This window comes from Kogia breviceps, chromosome 3 (genome assembly GCF_026419965.1).
Source record: "Kogia breviceps isolate mKogBre1 chromosome 3, mKogBre1 haplotype 1, whole genome shotgun sequence".
NCBI lineage: Eukaryota > Metazoa > Chordata > Mammalia > Artiodactyla > Physeteridae > Kogia > Kogia breviceps.
Window position 1 is genome coordinate 97,287,335 of NC_081312.1, and position 18,574 is coordinate 97,305,908.

At 46.2% G+C, this 18,574-nt stretch overlaps 1 protein-coding gene across 5 annotated transcripts in view; it reads left to right on the plus strand.

Annotated features, from left to right (window-relative positions):
- PAQR5 (progestin and adipoQ receptor family member 5) overlaps window positions 1-18,574 on the plus strand; it is an 85,748-nt gene that overhangs the window by 24,989 nt on the left and 42,185 nt on the right. For all 5 annotated transcript variants that reach the window (XM_059056065.2, XM_067029257.1, XM_067029255.1 and 2 more), the window contains exon 2: window positions 17,419-17,585. In XM_059056065.2, the coding sequence (XP_058912048.1) occupies window positions 17,535-17,585 (51 nt within the window). In that variant the 5' untranslated portion in view covers window positions 17,419-17,534. The remainder of the gene's footprint in view (window positions 1-17,418; window positions 17,586-18,574) is intronic.

Here is an 18,574-nt window from a genome sequence, read left to right on the forward strand (position 1 = left end):
ACAAGCACTTAAATGGAACACAGTTTTATATAGATGGCATTACAAGATTTATGCTGTTCCATAACCTGCTTTTTTCATTTAATAGCATGTCATGACACCGTTTCCTGTCCATAACCACAGATCTGTAACATTTTTATAGCCCACAGTACAATTTTACATGGATGTACCATAACTTACCCAGCCAGCTCTCTATTGCCAGAAATTTGGATTGTTTCCAGTTTTTCTCTACAATGTGCTAAAGAGTATCATTCAGCTTTTTTTAGATGTGCAATAATTGCCTAGCAGTAAATATCTAGAATAGCTGGGATAGCTGGAACAAAGGAAAGATTCCTTTCACGCTGCACAGGAGGTCACCATGGCAACCCCGCCCCAGTGTGTGGTGCACCCATGAGCCTAAGCTCCAGCCAGGGAGATGGGTCAGAGACAAGGGGAAACAATCCATTTTCAAGCAGAATTATAAACCAACACAGAAGCAGCATGAAGGAGCATTAATGCAGAATTGAGATGGTTTAGGATGCAGTAGTATTCTCTGGTAGACACCATGGCTTTTCATTCTCACAAGAGCCATCAATACTTTTATTATCCTCATTTAGCTGATAAGAGAATTCAAACTGAAGAGGTTAAGTAATCTGCCCGAGGGCACACAGTAAATGATGGAGCCAGGGTTTGAAAGTGGCCTGCATCCACTCCTCATAATCCTGCTTACCTGACCTAGGGTCACCAGCCACCATCTCTAACCTTACCATCCCTGAGACTTCCAGTCCTGACTCCCCGCAACCCCTCCAGTGCGTTCATTCCCACCGCATCAGATGGGGTCCGCACTGAGCCTTCATCTGGGCTCTTCCCAGGCTCCACCTTGGCCACCTGCCACTCCACACCCTATGCCACCTCCACACTAAACTATGGACAGCTCTTCCTTCCTCCATGCTTTGGCTTCTGCTACACCCTCAGCTTAGAATGCTCGCTCCTCCGTGGCTGCTGGGCTCCTGTTTATTCTTTTTTTAAAAAATAAATTTATTTTATTTTATTTTAATCTTTGGCTGCATTGGGTCTTTGTTGCTGTGCGTGGGCTTTCTCTGGTTGTGGCGAGCGGGGGCTACTCTTCGTTGCGGTGCGCGGGCTTCTCACTGTGGTGGTTTCTCTTATTGTGGAGCGTGGGCTGTAGAGTGCAGGCTCAGTAGTTGTGGTGCACGGGCTTAGTTGCTCCGTGGCACGTGGGATCTTCCTGGACCAGGGCTCGAACCCGTGTCCTCTACATTGGCAGGCAGATTCTTAACCACTGCGCCACCAGGGAAGCCCTCCTGTTTGTTCTTCAAGGCTTAGCTCAAGCTTCGTTTCTTCAAGAGGTGTTTCCTGACTCCCTAATATGATGTCTCTCCTCTGTGTGCCCCTGGAAGCATCTGGTTCTAACTACAGTTTGACCATCAGATGTACTTTGTGTCAGTTGTCAGTGCCGAGCTCCTAAAAGGTGAGCTCTTAAGGGGTGGAATCATCATTTTCGTTTCTCCATCCCCACATCCTACCATAGCCTTGGACACAGAGTGGGTATTCAGTAAATGTATGCTGAGTGAATGAGTAAATAACCAAGCATCTTCCCATTCACTCTCCATTTCTGCTTCCAGCCCCAGGGACTACGTTAACCCAAGCAGATTGGATGAGCACTCTGACCACAGGGAGCCGCTCCCTGCGTCACCACCTCTCACCTGGCTGGTTCCCCAATGTTGCCCGACAACAGCTGGCCCCAAGCTCCAACCTCCTTAAGCCCCAGTCACCTCTTTTCCTACCCTTGCCTTGCCAGGGAAACTGAGGTACTGGGCGCCTCCCCATCCCAACTTTGTTAGTTTTGCCCCATCAGTCCTAGGAGCCCTTTTCTCATTCCTTGGGCTCCTCTGTCTGTGGCTCCTCTCCTTGAGGAACCTCAAGTGCTTTGCAAGTCACCTGTCTCTGCCTCCTAAATTGATATGCAGCCTCAACTTCTCCTCCAAAATGTGGTCGCATTTTTAAATTGTAATGTATGCAAATCCAACTTGACTGAAAACTGCCCTGGTCTTCCTCCCTCCCTTCATGGGTGTCACCATTTCCCAGCCCTTGGAACATGACCCTCTGAGACCCCTATGATTAGAAACCTGACCCTTATCACCAGCTCTCCAAACGCAGAGCTCCCGGCCAGGCCTGGTTGGCACATGGGGGCTACCGTGAACCTCAGAGACTTCCCTCACTTTCCCCACAGGAAGGGACAGCCAGCTGCTGCCATGGGCGAATTTGACCCAGGGCTGTAGATCTTTCGATTTGTCAAGAGAAACTGGAGTCCAGGTTTTTACGTGAGGTCCCTTGATATTTTAATATTGGCCTAGGTTTTTTTTTTTTCCCCTTAATAGACTTTTTTTTTTTTTTTTTTTTTTTTGCGGTACGCAGGCCTCTCACAGTTGTGGCATCTCCCTTTGCGGAGCACAGGCTCCGGACATGCAGGCTCAGCAGCCATGGCTCACGGCCCCAGCCACTCCGCAGCTTGTGGGATCTTCCGGGACCGGGGCACGAACCCATGTCCCCTGCATCAGCAGGCGGACTCTCAACCACTGCGCCACCAGGGAAGCCCTAGACTTTTTTTTTTAAGGTGCTGTTTTAGGTTTTTAGAAAAACCGTGCAGAAAGTAAAGGGTTCCCAGTAGCCCTTCCCTCCCCTCACAGTTTCTCCTATTATTAATATCTTGCGTTAGTGTGGTACATCTGTTACAAGTGATGAACCATATTGACACATGCCTGTTAAATAATGTTAGGGTTCACTCTTTGTGTTGTATATTCTCCGGGCCTTCACAAGTGCATACTGTCATGTATCCATCATGGCAGTGTCATGCCATTTAAGTCTGCTTTCCATACTCTCCGCCCACTCCGCCCCTCCTTTGCATTGTCTCTACCCCGCCCTGTACGCAGGTCTTCTCACCTTTCTGGACTCCCTGGAGCTCCCTATCCCTGGTCATGGACAGTTTCCTGTCCCTCTCACCTCTCCATCAGACTGTAAGTTCCTTGAGGCCCTCACAGAAGGCTAAGAAGTCTAGAAGGCTGAGTCTCCCCAGCACCTGGGGCAGGGCCTTGAATGCTTTGGGGACTCACTATAGCCTGTGTCAATGCTTGCTTATGGGCCGGGTCTGGGGCTTCCAGGGAAAATGCTTTGGGTACAGTTGACAACAGGGAGAGGGCAGGGGGCAAGCAACGGAGACCTGGGCAAATCTCGTTTCAGTGGCTGCATGGAGGGGAAGGAGAAGAGATGTCCCACTAAGTCTAGTTTTAGAGAGGGGAACATTGAGAACAAACACGGCCCTGGGGGGTGGGATGTTTGAATCCTTAGCAGGAGTGAGAGGAGGTTTCCACGGCCCAGGGAAGGAGGCGCCCCCAGAGAATGCCTCCCTGTTCCCCACACCTGTGCCTTCCCCTCCCGCCCAAGCAGCTGCCTCCTGTGGGAAAATGGGTGAGCAAGCAAGTATGGGAAAACAGATCAAAAACACCTCCCTAGTGAAGCTGACCTTCCCGCCACCCCTTGCTCCCAGCCCCCATGGCAACCCTAGGATCCCTCCTACTTGTACCCTCCCAACTCTGCCCCCAGTTAGGCAGAAGAGGACACACATCTCCCACTCTGCTGACGGAACCCAAAGCAGTGACTTGCTGTTCCTGTAACATGCCTCTGGGCCTTTGCACGAGCTGTTCCTCCTACCAGCTGTGCCTTCTCCAAACTGACCGATCCTCTCTGACCTCTTACGCCCCAAACAAACGTCACCTCCTCTGTAAAGTTGACCCTAACCTTCTCCTCAAGACTGGCAGCACCCCAACCTCCCCCAGATGCTTGCACAGAACTGTTTCCATTATCCACGTAGCATCTAACCCACTGGGTCACTGGTTTGTGTACCTCCCTTGTTCTGTGTGTGCCTCCCACAAGGTGCAGCTTGTGGTTACACCCTGCATCCCAGCTCTCAGTGGAGTGCCAGCACCTGGCAGCCTCATTTCATGGATAAATGGATGGACACATGAATGAATGACCCCTTCTTTTGGTTTGTTTTTGGGCTGTGCCACGCGGCTTGCAGGATATTGGTTCCCCGACCAGGGATTGAACCTGGGTGCAGTGAAGGCTCCAAGTCCTAACCAGTAGACCGCCAGGGAATTCCCAATGGACCACCTCAGAGTAGAACAGTCAACATGCTTCAACATGCTATTATTGGGTCTCTTGTTTTATATTAAAACAGATCCAGGCCCTGTCTTCAAGGAATCTAAATTGTGGCTGCCTAAACAACCACACCTAAGAGAATCAGAACAATATACAACCCGGCTAGTTATAATAATTGCCAATGACTGAGGTGTCTGCTGCAGGCCTGGCTCCATGCAAAGAGCCCACACACGTTGCTTCCTTCACTTCTCCCGGAGCTCACTCACGAGTGAGGGATGGGACCCGCGCTGAGGTTAGGCAACGTGCCCCGGGGCACCAGCTAGTGGCCAGAGAGGCTGGGACTGGAGCCCAGGTCTGCCTGAGCCCAGTCTGGGATTGCCATTCCCTCACTTCGTCTAGAGGTGCTCAGGGAAAGGAGCGAGAGGGGGTGAGAGGTGCCGTCTGGGGAAGGCTCCTTCCTGGAGGAGCCCTGCTGTGCGATGCTGGAGGCTCGGGGTCGGGCCTGAAGCCTAGACAGACAGTGTGGAGAGACCCCAGGAGTTTCAGGGCCCCAGCCTGTGCTCACTCTGGGGGGCCCACAGAGGTAGCGGTACTAGCAGTGCCCTGCTGGGTCCCGGGGGCCTTCCCCCGGCCGGGTGGGGAGAGCCGGGTCTGCGTGAGCAGCACACGCCCTGCGCCCATGGGGTGGGGCTGTGTGTGTAGGGGAGCACACCTCCTGAGGGGGTGCCCTGACCAGCCCACAGGGCCAGTTTCCAGGGTGGGGCGGCGGGGGCAGGAACAGCTTTCTGGAAAGAACACGCCCCTCGTTCACTGACTGGTAGACACACCCAGAGGGTCCAACTGTTTTCCGAGGCTTGGAGCCACTCCTGGCCTTCGGAGGGAGGGGGCGGATCCTCTGAGGAGCTGGCACAGCCTTCCAAACATTGATCAAGCTCAGGACGGCCAGGGGGCTTGTTACAGTATATCAAGGGGGGCGCTTCTGGTCCAGCTGTTCTTCTGTCTAGATACCTGGCAGCCTTGGTCCCCCCTAAACTCCATGGACACGTCACGGTGTGTGTGACTCTAGATGAAAATAAGCCATAGCTCCCCCAAATCAGTACAGGTGACCTGTGACATTAGAAACTTTTTTGACTGTGACCTTCAGGAAGAATTACCTTTGGGGCTGGACCGGGCAGTGGAGAGAAGACATGAGGATGTGTTTGTCAGGGGCTACAAATTTTCAGTTATGCAAGATGAATAAATTCTGGATATCTACTGTGCAATACTGAGACTGTAGTTAACAATACAGTATTGTACACTTGACATTTGCTAAGAGGGGAGATCTCTTAAGTGTTCACATTGTAAAAGAATATATGGTAACTGTGAGGTGATGGATATGTTAATTAGCTTTATTGTGGTGATTATTTCATGATGAATATGTAGAGCAAATCAAGTTCTACACCTTAAATATATATAATTTTAAATTGTTAATTATACCTCAGTAAAGCTGGAAAAAATAATTAGAAAGAAAGAAATACCTTTTATGTTACAACCCAGTACACACATATGGTCATAAGTAATACCACAAATATACATAACATACATAACAGAAATATCACAAAATGATACTTATCTGTACTCTATGCAATACGCTGATATTTTCTGTTCTTTTATTTTGCAAACTGTTTTTATTTTTTTATTTTTTTGCGGTACGTGGGCCTCTCACTGTTGTGGCCTCTCCCATTGCGGAGCACAGGCTCCGGACACACAGGCTCAGCGGCCATGCTCACGGGCCCAGCTGCTCTACAGCATGTGGGATCTTCCCAGACCGGGGCACGAACCCGTGTCCCCTGCATTGGCAGGCGGACTCTCAACCACTGCGCCACCAGGGAAGCCCTATTCTATTTTTAAATGCTAGTCATGATCCACAAAATTGATTTTATGATCTACTGACAGGTTGTGACCTTCAGTTTGGAAAACACTGCATTAACAGACTCGGTAATCGTGGTTTTAATTATTAGCGAGCTATCTGGAAGTTGTGTCTATTTTGCTGAGGTGGGCATGTGACCCTGGCCGTGGGCAGGCTGGAGTTCAGGTACAAGTCATCCAGCTAAGGAGAGACCCACTCAGTCTCCTGGGATTTGGTTCTTCTCTCCCTGTGGTGGGTTTCGGAGCTGGCACTGGGACTGCTGGTCTTTCAAATCCTGTTGGCCATCTATGTATATGTTCCCACTGTTCATTACAGACCTCGTTTCATCCTGACCTTGCCAAGCCGATGTTGAGTGACCTCAGATGAGACAAGTCATTTCCTATCTGGGGTCTTTATCAATAGAATACGATTAAGGGTGGTTGTACTAGTCTGTGCTTCTCAAAGAAGGAGGGATTTTGCAGCAGTAAGTTGTATATAATTTCTCTGTATGTATATGTGTGTGTATGCATGCTATGGTCTGAATATTTACATCCCCCCAGAATTCATATGTTGGACTCCTAACGCTAGTGTGTTGGTATTAGGAGGTGGGGCATTTGGGAGGTAATTAGGCAGAACCTTCATGAATGGGTTTAGTGCCCTTATAAAAGAGGCCCAAGAGAGCCCCCTTGCCCCTTCTGCCATGTGAGGACACAGCACGAAGTTGGCAGTCTGCAACCTGGAATAGGGCCTTCACCAGAGCCCAGCCATGCTGGTACACTGGTCTTGAACTTCCAGCCTCTAGAACTGTGAGGAATAAATATTCGTTTTTTTTTTTTTTTTTTTTTTTTTTTGCGGTATGCGGGCCTCTCCCGTTGCGGAGCACAGGCTCCGGATGCGCAGGCCTAGCGGCCATGGCTCACGGGCTTAGTTGCTCCGCGGCATGTGGGATCTTCCCGGACCGGGGCACGAACCCGTGTCTCCTGCATCGGCAGGCGGATTCTCAACCACTGCGCCACCAGGGAAGCCCTAAATATTCGTTGTTTATAAGCTACCCAGGTAATGGTATTTTGTTATAGCAACCTGTAGGGACTAAGACAATATGTATATTTATGATTTATACTTTTTCTGGAAGATTTGGAGAAAATAAAATTTTGTATTAATACAAACATAGCTAGGTTATGGAGCAGACTATAAAACTCACAATGCTTTTTAAAAAATATACTTCTTTTTATTGCAGTAAAATATACACAAGATAAACTTTAACATTTTAACTATTTTTAAGTGTACAATTCAGTGACACAAAGTACATTCACGGTGTTGTGCAAACATCACCACTATCCATTTCCAGAACTTTTTCATCATCCCAAACAGAAACTCTTGTACCCATTAAACAATTACTCCCCATTCCTTCCTCCTCTTAGCCTCTGGCAACCACCATTCTACTTTCTCTCTCTATGGATTTGACTTTGTACCGGATATAAGTGAAATCATACAATATTTGTCCTTTGGTGTCTGGCTTATTTTACTTAGCATGGTGTCAAGGTTCATCCATGTTGTAGCATGTGTCAGAATATCACTCCATTCTAAGGCTGAATAATATTCCATTGTATGTATATACCACATCTTGCTTATCCATTAATCTGTTGATGGACACTTAGATTGTCTCTACCTTTTGACTGTTGTAACTAATGCTGCCACGAACATGGGTGTACAAACATCTGTTTGGTCCCTGCTTTCTATTCTTTTGCATATATACTGAGGAGTGGAATTGCTGGATCATATGGTAATTCTGTTTAACCAGTTGAAGAACTACCATACTGTTTTCCACAGCAGTTACACCTTTTGATAATGCCATCAGCAGTGCACTATGGTTCCAATTTCTCCATATCCTCATCCACACTTGTTCTTTTCTTTTCTTTTCTTTCTTTCTTTCTTTCTTCCTTCCTTCCTTCCTTCCTTCCTTCCTTCCTTCCTTCCTTCCTTCTTTTCTTTTCTTTTCTTTTCTTTTCTTTTCTTTTCTTTTCTTTTCTTTTCTTTTCTTTTCTTTTCTTTTCTTTTCTTTTCTTTTCTTTTCTTTTCTTTTCTTTTCTTTTCTTTTCTTTTCTTTTTTGTAATAGCCAACCTAATGGGTGTGACGTGGTATCTCATTGTGGTTTTGATTTGCATTTTCCTAATGACTAGTGTTGCTGAGCATCTTTTTGTGTACTTATTGGCCATTTGTATATTTTCTTTGGAGAAAGGTCTATTCAAGTCCTTTTGAACTGGGTTGTTTGATTTTTGTTGTTGTTGAGTTGTAGGAGCTCTTTATATATTCTGGATATTAATCTCTTATTAGATATGTGGTTTGCAAATATTTTCTCCCACTCTGAGCTGTCTTATTACTTTCTTTTTTTATCTGTCAATATATTTTTTCTTTTTTTAAAATTAGTTATCCATTTTGTACATATTAGTGTTTACATGTCAATCCCAATCTCCCAATTCATCCCACCACCACCACCCCAACACTGCTTTTCCCCCCTTGGTATCCATATGTTTGTTCTCTACATCTGTATCTCTATTTCTGACTTGCAAACCGGTTCATTTGTACCATTTTTCTAGATTCCACATATATGTGTTAATATATGATATTTGTTTTTCTCTCTCTTTTCTTTAATAGATGTTTATTGGAGTATAATTGCTTCACAATACTGTGTTAGTTTCTGTTGCACAACAAAGCGAATCAGCCATACGCATACACATGTCCCCATATCCCCTCCCTCTTGCATCTCCCTCCCATTCTCCCTATCCCACCCCTCTAGGTCACCGCAAAGTATGGAGCTGGTCTCCCTGTGCTATGTGGCTGCTTCCCACCAGCCAACTGTTTTACATTTGGTAGTGTATATGTGTCGATGCTACACTCACTTTGCCCCAGCTTCGCCCTCCCACCCCATGTCCTCAACTCCATTCTCTGTGTCTACATCTTTATTCCTGCCCTGCAACTAGGTTCATGGGTACCATTTTTTTTTTAGATTCCATATGTATGTGTTAGCGTACGGTATTTGTTTTTCTCTTTCTGACCTACTTCACTCTGTATGAGAGTCTCTAGGTCCAACCACGTCTCTACAAATGACCCACTTTCGTTCCTTTTCATGGCTGAGCAATATTCCATTGCATTTCTGTACCACATCTTCTTTATCCATTCATCTGTCGATGGGCTCTTATTGGTTTCTTGATAGTGTCCTTTGATACTCAAAAGATTTTGATTTTCACGTTTGAAGGTGGCGTGGGGGCTGCTTCTAGGCTCTGCCTTCCACCCTCTTCCCCAAGGGCACGTTAGTCCTCTGTGGTATTGAGGACCTTTGGTGGTCCTCTGATATAGTGATAGGATGGAAACTCTGCCCGGTCACCTCCTGGGCTCAGGGCTGTTTTCTGTTTACCATGAAGGACATCTCGATGGGCCTGGAGGAGGCAGAGGGTCTGAAGTGTGACTCAGACCCCAAGCCTCACCAGCAGCTGCGCCTTAGCGAGCAGCCTCCTGCCACATCCAGGAAGCTGGAGCCTTATCAGGACCAGTCAGCATTCAGACAGCTCTGGGGCCCACCCAGCCTAGAACGGACTGATGAGTAGGGGCAAAAGGTGACTCTGGTCCCCTCTCCACTTACTCCCCACTGGCTTCTCACGGAACCTGAACTCCTGCTGGTAACCTCACTTCTTTGGGTCAAATGTATGACCTCTTGTCTGAAACGCCCTCAGTGACATCCACGCATCCGTTGGTAATTTGGACTAGATGGCCTCTCAGAAGCTTCCTGATCTCATGCTTGTAGTTTTCTAAAAGCAAGCAATGGAGAGATTCCCTACCAAACAGCATTCTTTGCCTTTGCTATGTATGCCCAGCAAGGAATTGTATGTTTTCCAACATAACATTTTTCAGAAAAGAGGGAGGTGGGTCCATCCAGAGTTCTTCCTATTTAGGGTCACTCTGTTCCTGTATTTTGAACAATGGGCTGTATGGGCTGCTTGAAGGAAGTCACGGTCACCTGAAACTCTCACAGTCAATGCTTGTTTGGGGTCCTTTCAGAAGGCACCTGACATACACAATCAATTTAAAAAGAGAGAAGGACAAAAAATGTAATACAGGTTGAGATTTATTCCCAGGAATCTGGTCTTCCATTTGCAAGTTCTGGTTTTGTTGTAAAGGAGCTTTTAATGATCCCTGTAAAAAGCAGAGTAGTGGGTCTGGAGAGAGTAGCTATGCAGACTGACCCGAGCCAATCAATCGTTTATCCTCACTGTATTTCATCAATTACTACGTGCACTTTAAAAAAAAAAAAACAGCTCTGAAATCAGGATTCCCTTCCAGTCCGTGCTGTCTCATGATTATAATTGTCGACAATGTTTTTTCGGTCGTAGTGGTACACAAAATGGTGGTGTGACTTCCAGCTGAGCTGAGCACATGTGAAGTTCCTGGAAATACAGTCTCAGGCACTATCAGTACTTCGAGGTCCATGAGGGCTACAGGACCCCCAACCTGACCGGCAGGTGGCGCAGCACAGTGGGAGTCTCAGGCTGAGTCCCACCCGCCTGTTCCCTCCCCCCATACAAATATTTTCCAGCAAGCGGGCACAAAAACATTAAGATGACCTGTTTCGTTGGCAGAAGTCCCTGCAACCTACCCTCTTAGGGGCTCTTAAGCACCTTTCTTTTTTTTTTTTTTTTTTTTTGGAGGGGTACGCGGGCCTCTCACTGTTGTGGCTTCTCCCATTGCGGAGCACAGGCTCCGGACGCGCAGGCTCAGCGGCCATGGCTCACGGGCCCAGCCGCTCCGCGGCATGTGGGATCTTCCCGGACCGGGGCACGAACCCGCGTCCGCTGCATCGGCAGGCGGGCTCTCAACCACTGCGCCACCAGGGAAGCCCTTAAGCACCTTTCTTGAAAGTTCGCGTGAGCTGGTGTGACAGCTGTCTGGTGGCATGTGTCAGCTGAACTTCTTGTGGGTTCAAGCCCAGAATCCTCCTTATAGGGCTCATCTGGGCTCATTCAGAGGGGAAGCCACTTTGGGACACCCTCTGCTCATGCAGGAGGGAGGGTGCCTGGGCAACACTGCTCATCAGTGTACATATCTCTAATTCCACTCATTTCTCCAATGAGACAGCATCCATCTGGCTAATTAGTAAACCCTCTGGTGTTGATCAAAAATAATCCCAACTGAACAAAAGTTGTGGCCTCTGGAATGTGAGTTTAAGGTTTGTCTTTCAAATGCTAATGAACCACCACCCCAGGGGTATGGGTTAAAACTAACATTTTCACATCACACTGTCTGTGTGAAGTGTTTGAAAGCAAAGTGCCTACAGTGTCATAATAGCAAATGAATACTTGTGACTTGGGGTACATTTTTAGCAATAGCATTAAACACAGCTTCAAAAAGTGTAGCTTTCGAATAACTTAGATGGAAATGAGAATATTTTACTTAAACTGTGTTAGGTGACTCCAAAGAGTGGCTGTGTTATGAAGATACTGTTGTCAAGGATGCATGCAAAGATTGTGAACACACATTTCTATGAACTAGAGGTGGAAAAACAATATTTTAAAATTAATACTGGGACTTCCCTGGTGGTGCGGTGGTTAAGAATCTGCCTGCCAATGCAGGGGACATGGGTTCTAGCCCTGCTCCAGGAAGATCCCACATGCCGCAGAGCAACTAAGCCCACGCGCCACAACTACTAAGCCTGTGCTCTAGAGCCCACGAGCCACAACTAGTGAGCCCACGAGCCACAACTACTGAACCTGCGAGCCACAACTACTGAAGCCTGCGCACCTAGAGCCTGAGCCCCGCAACAAGAGAAGCCACTGCAACGAGAAGCCCTCATACCACAATGAAGAGTAACCCCCGCTCACTGCAGCTAGAAAAAGCCCGTGCACAGCAACGAAGACCCAATGCAGCCAAAATAAATAAATAAATAAATTTATTAAAAGAAATAAATAAAATTAAATTAATACTATGTTGGATATGGTAAGGGATTCTAAATAGGTACGTCTAACTAAATTAATAAATTAATGTGATAAAGAGTGTGTACCATTTGCATCCCTAGAAGTTGTATATTTTTTTGGACCCTCTCATTGGGGAAACAGCCCATCAGGTTATATTCAGCCACCTAATATGTAAACATACTCATTCGGGAGGTGATAAGTTTTGCTGGCCATGTCCTTTAAGGCCTGGGATACACAGTGTGTAGGCTGAAGTTTACTGGGGGAGGATCCAGGAATATGGATGGAGCACTAGCCTGAAACAGATAAGAAGTCAGGTGCAAATTTCACCTCTTGTTAATTTCCCTTGGTTAAATCTGCAGGACTAGCCTGAAACCTCCTGGTGGTGGTTTTGTTGTTGTGATTTGTCTTTTTTCTTTTTTTTTTTTTTTTTTAGGCTAAATCAGGAGAACTTGGCAGGTCCCTGAAAGTGTATAACAGCCCATTTTCCTTTTTTTTTTTTTTTTAAAAAAAAAGCTGCTTTAAAACATATTTTAAAGCTGTGGATCCTCTTTTAAATGAAATCCTATAAGGAACACCAATATACTGTTGAAATATCAACAAAGCTTCACGTTGTGGGTTTTAAAAAATATTTATTTATGTATTTGGCTGTGTTGGGTCTTAGTTGCGGCATTGGGATCTTTTCATCGCAGCACGTGAACTCTTAGTTGCGGCATGTGGGACCTAGCTCCCTGACCAGGGATCGAACCCGGGCCCCCTGCATTGGGAGCACGGAGTCTTAGCTACTGGACCACCAAGGGAAGTCCCTCACATTGTGTTTTGATTTCAGAATTCTCTGAAGCCTTTGTTTTATTCAGTCTTATTTCTAGACCTCTGTGAAAAGAGACAACAAACCAAGCTGCAGTTTGAAATACTGGAAATTACACTCTGGTTTTTACAATGTTGGTGAAATTAAGAACTTTAGCTTGTGATGGCTAAAATGACGAGTGAGTTCATTTTACGTGCAGTTAATTGAAATGATTAACAATAGACACAACATACGAATCATCAGCTATGCTTTAATCACTGCCCATGATCATCCATGGATGTTTCACAGTATTTGACAAACATAAAGGTTTACATTTTACAGGCACAATAACAGTGTATTACTGGGAGAGTCCTTATTTCTTTGAATGGTGGGAAAACACCACACAAGAAATCTCCAACTGTTGAAACAGCAAGGTCAAGTTTGGTCTTACCTGTGAGTTTGTCTCAACCTGATTAATTGGCAAAGAGGGTCATTGTTTAGCATCTAGGTTATAAACATCTTTGTGAACACTGTATTTTTCATCTTTTCTCAGTAGCAAAGAAAAATTAAGTCCTAGTGCTTTGTGCTAGGACTTAATTCCCCTTAATCAAAGTTACTTCTCTTCTTAAAAGGAAACTTATGCCTCTTATATTTTCTTTCTCAAAGAGAGGACTTGTGTTATTATATTTTTACTATAATTCAGAAAAATTTCAACCAAGACATCTTCTGGTTGAAATAGGGTAGAAATAACCTTTCTGTTTCTCCTAGTTACTGGTACAACGTCCACCCCCCCAAAAGTGGTCCCTAGAATGTAACTTAGGGTCCCACAGAATGCAGTTTCGAAGTCTCCAATCTCTCTCTACGTACGTAGCCTGTAGTCCTCAGATCAAATAACACAAATCCAGAAGCATCCCCATCCCCACCCAAACCTCCCTCCACAGACATCCATACAAACTGGAAATCAAATGATAGCATCTTTGGCAAAGCCCCCTAACTTTCCAATGCCTCGGTTTTTTCCTGCCTGCAAAATAGAAAATCAGTTTCATATCTGAAAATGAATAACAATAGCAAGTGTTTGTTGGATCTTTACTTTATGGCGGGCCCTTTACATAGGCTCTCTCTTTTAATCATAACCACCACCACCCTATGAAGAAAGTAACTGCTGTTATTTCTATTTCACAGATGGGGAAACTAAGGCACAAGGAGTTAAGTTCCTTGCCTGGAATTGCACAGGAAATGGCAAACCAGTCTTTAAACCCATGTGGCTTGAATCCAGCCCCGAGGCCCTTAACTGCTCTGCCTTAATTCCTGAGAGGGAGTGGTGAAGGTGAAGGAGACCAGGTGGGCAGGCAAGGTGACCAGCACAGGCTTGGCACAGAGTGGGTGAGGGTTCCCATCCTTCGAGGGTGACTTGTCCTGGTTAGTTGGGTGCCTATCTGTCTCATCTTTTCCTTTATACATTTCTTGGGGACAAGGACTGTCTTTTCATCTTTTTTTTTTTTTTTTTTCCTGTGCAACATAAGGATACAATGGTACAGAGGACACCTATTTTCCTCCATTCTGTGTGTCACAAACCTATGCAATTTTTTATTTCAGTTAAATTCTCCTTTTCCCTCCAGCTACTGCAGCTCACAGGGTGTAATCAGCTCTACATTGAGCCCTTAACCTTATTCGTCACATGATAAAAATGCCAGACACACTGGTTGAATGAAGTGTGTGAATCATATGCTACTAAGTATTACCCTCCTTTTGTATGTTTCGTCGGGTCATCCTTCCTGGATGGTGTGTGCTTTGAGAGTAGGGACCATTTCTTTCCTTTTTCTTGCCCATGACATTGAAATCCAAGGAGAACCAGGGGACCAAGGTGGGCAAGTCCGTGGAAACCCAACCTTGGTCCCATTATTGCTAGAGGTTTTTCTGATGTGCCTGAGTCTCCCCTGGTACCAGACCATTGCCTCTCATCCTGCCACCAGGTGAATTAGTGGTACATCTGGGAGTGAAAGTGTCTTGGTGATTTAGATCAGAAAACCAGGAGGACCAAGGTGTGCCAGGCCCACTTACATCAGTTGTTCATTTGTTTGCAAAGTATCAACTTATATTTTTTAACCTGGGTAAAATGTACATGTGCTTTAAAAAATTATTTTCTATATTATTTTGTCATTCAGAAATATTTTGTAACTTTTTTTATTGTGGTAAAATATACACAACATAAAATTTATCATTTTTAAGTGCATTTTACGTTTACAGTAGTGAGCAACCATCACCACTACCCATTTCCAGAACTTTTTATCCTCCCAAACAGAAACTCTGTACCCCTTAAACAACAACCCCTGTTCCTCCCTCCCCACCAGCCTCTATTCTGTCTCTGTGAACTTGCCCATTCCAGGCCCCTCATATAACTGGAATCATGCAACATTTGGCCTTTTGTGCCTGGCTTATTTCACCTGGCATAATGTTTTCCAGTTTTCATCCATGTTGTAGCATGCATCAGAACTTCATTCCTTTTGAAGACTGAGTAATATTCCATTGTATGTGTAGACTGCATTTTGCTTATTTGCTGGTTTCTCTGTTCACCTGCTGGTGGACACTTGGGTTGTTTCTGAAGCACTCCTTCTTGGATGGTACTCTAACCCAGCCGCACCTCGGATTGGGACTTGAACCCATGAGCTCTGACTTAGGAGGGGTCTCGAGCCCATTGTCTTTTAATTGAAATGGCTCACCTGGTGTCAGGACTTACTGAAGCTCAGGTTCTTTTGTCTCATTGCACAAATAATTCAGCGTGAGGCAAAGCAATAGGCAAAGGGTGAGTTTATTAGCATAGGATGCTTGTGAGAGATACAAGCGGGCAGGCAAGGGAGAACAGCCCCGAGAAGAAAGAGGGATACATTTTTATAATCAAAGCAAAAGTGGGGAGGGGAGAAGACCACCTTCTTCCTCATTCTTGGGCAGACATCAAGGCTTACATCATTAGTTCCTCCTTTGACCCTACATGGTTTAACCGGGACTGTCATGGCACTATTTAAATCATATGTATATTAGCAAAAGAGTGGTAACATATACTAAAATATGGTAATTCATCTCAGGTTTTAGTATCATGTCCCCTTTCACCTAGTTTCTTTCCCCTTTCACCTGTATTCCTGTCTTGGTTACATGCAGAGATGCTACTCTTTAAGGACCATTAACTCCCTGACTTCATGTAACAAGATTCAGACCCCGTATCTATTGTCTTGTGTTTTAACTATCAGGATTTGTGGCTTGAGTGTGTCTGGCGCTCGGATGCACCTGGTCTTCCTTCAAGGTAGTGCTGATTGTTGCTAGGTTACTGGATTCTTTTCTTGAGTGATCATTAGTTTACAACAGTCTCCCAAACTCCCTTCTTCCCTGTCTTTAATCCCCTAGTGGGATTTCTAAACTATTTAATTATCCTTCTCTATCCCTATCATTTCCACCTTTTGACTATTATGAATAATTGCTTACACCAGCAATTATTATGCTTATAATTTCTGCTTACACCAGCAATTATTATGAATGATTGCTTACACCATAAAGATGCATATTTACGGTGAAACGTAACTATATTATATTTTGCTACATAGTTCCAGATAATAATGCATAGGACCTAAAGAACTCTAATAAAAAGCAAAAGTATAAACAAACCACAACAGCAAAAAATCACTTTAAGTTCAAAGAATGAACACCATTGCATCATTACATAAGCATTTGCTGAAGGCCTGGGATGAGCCAGGCACACACCCTGCGTTTCCAGCCAACTCAGGAGGGTCCTCCCCAGTTGGGACGGATGGGGGTGCAGGGGAGACAGGGCCTAGGCGGGTGGCTTTGCCTGCAGGCAGATGTGGATGGCGCTGCAGGAGAGGTACAGGCAAGGTCTTGGGGCCTTCGGAGGCAGGGACAGAACCCGTCCGTGGGGCTCTGAGGAGGTGGCAGATTTGGGGAGTAGGTGAGGCATGGACTATGGTAAACTCCTAACTCTGCTCTTTCTTTGTGGAACCCAGCTAGTAGTTTTCAGTTTCTTGGGCCTGCCCTGAGGGCTTTGGGTTCCTCTAGTTTACATTACTCACAGCTTATTAAACAGCCTGAATCCTGCATTTAAGCAGCCCTGTTGCTCTGATTCAAAGTGCCTCGGATTTACCTGGTCTGGTCCTTTGGTGCGTCTTAAGTCAGCCTTGTGGAAGTGCTGCATCTCTGTGGGCGATCTGGAGGACAGCGCTTGATGGACTCGGACCCGGGATCGCACTGTCCGTCCAGGTGTAGCACCTGATGCAGGGAAAGTGAGCAGCCCCAGCTCTCCCCGAGCTGTGGGACATTGGGGAGGTTACTCCACCCCTCTGACCCTCTTGTGCAACATGAGGGCATTGGGTGACCTCTGTGGCCCTTTCCAGCGCTGTAATTTTATGATTGCCCTATTATGATTTAAGTACCTCCCTCTATCACTCTCGGAGTGAATGACTCAGCAGTCTGAGAGTTTCACTATTGTTTTTAAGGAAGCCTGGTTATTTTGCCATCACAGGCAAGGGTATGTTCCTTAGGTAAACAATCTGACAGTGTTGATCCAGCTGGTGTTAGGCTGACACTCACTGGAGTTCTTCATGCTGTATTCTTTCAGTGAAGCAGCTCAGACACCGGCTGGCCAGAGGAATCCGGAGCCATGTCAGAACTTTGAGCGAGGCCTGGTGACAGGGACCGGCTGTCACCCACCAGTCTTCCCAGCTCGGCTTCGAGATGCTGAGCCTGAAGCTCCCCAGGCTGTTCAGCATAGAACAGGTGCCCCAGGTACGTGCTGTTGTTCCGGTGGTTGAGTTCCAGGCTGGGACTGGGGCTTGGCCTCTGCAACATGGCGACTGCTATGTCTTCAACCAGTCTTCTCTGTGTACTCCCACTCTCTTCAAGGAGCCCCTCCCAGACTCCCTTGGGGAATTCGAGCCTCCTGTTTCCCTCACCTACACCAAACCTGGAAACGGAAGTGATCCTGAAACCGTTTAAGTTGTAGCCCTTCCCTGTGACATCTGTATTTTTTTCCCCGAAGCAGAGTCATTATTGAGACTACTGACTCAAGCTACAGAGGTGAAGCTAGCAGCACTTGTCTGAGTGACAGTTTTTTAAGGATGCTCCCGTGGGTGCTTGAAAGCAGGCCAGGGGCAGAGTCACCTCAGAGCGTGGCTTTGGGGTTGTCCTCATCCCTTGCAGGAGGCCCAGGCCAGGTGTGTGTTGAGGCGATGAAGAGAGTTATTGATCCGCCTGTGCCTGGGTGCTCAAGGGCAGCCACCCCGAAACATCTGGGATGCATTGATGATCTGCGTTTTTAATAAGCCTTAGGCGAGGTCATGCTGCTTGTGAGCTGGGCCAGTGGTGTGCCTCCTCCTTCCCTTGCAGAGTAAACGTCATCTCATTACACCCTTGTTTCGGTGTTATGTTTCCTTCCTCTTTGACTGAACAAGAATAACTTGTTTCATGGATGTTTCATCTGGAGGATGTCACAGAGGGAGGGGAGATCTCCTTCCCACCCAGCCGACCGCCAAGCCCTTACGACTTTCCCCAGGAAAATAAATCCCAAATGATCTCAGCATCATGAATGGAAGGTTAAGGGGAGACAAACTACCAAACCCTCTTCCTAAAAGCCTGCGCGGCTAGGTGATGCCAGCAAGATGGCATTGGGGGAAAATCAGAAGGATGCGGAGCTGTTGAAGGGCAGAGATGAGGATGTGGCAGGTAACAGACACACTGGAAATGAGACCAGGTTCCCACAATGCTGTTGGGCAGGT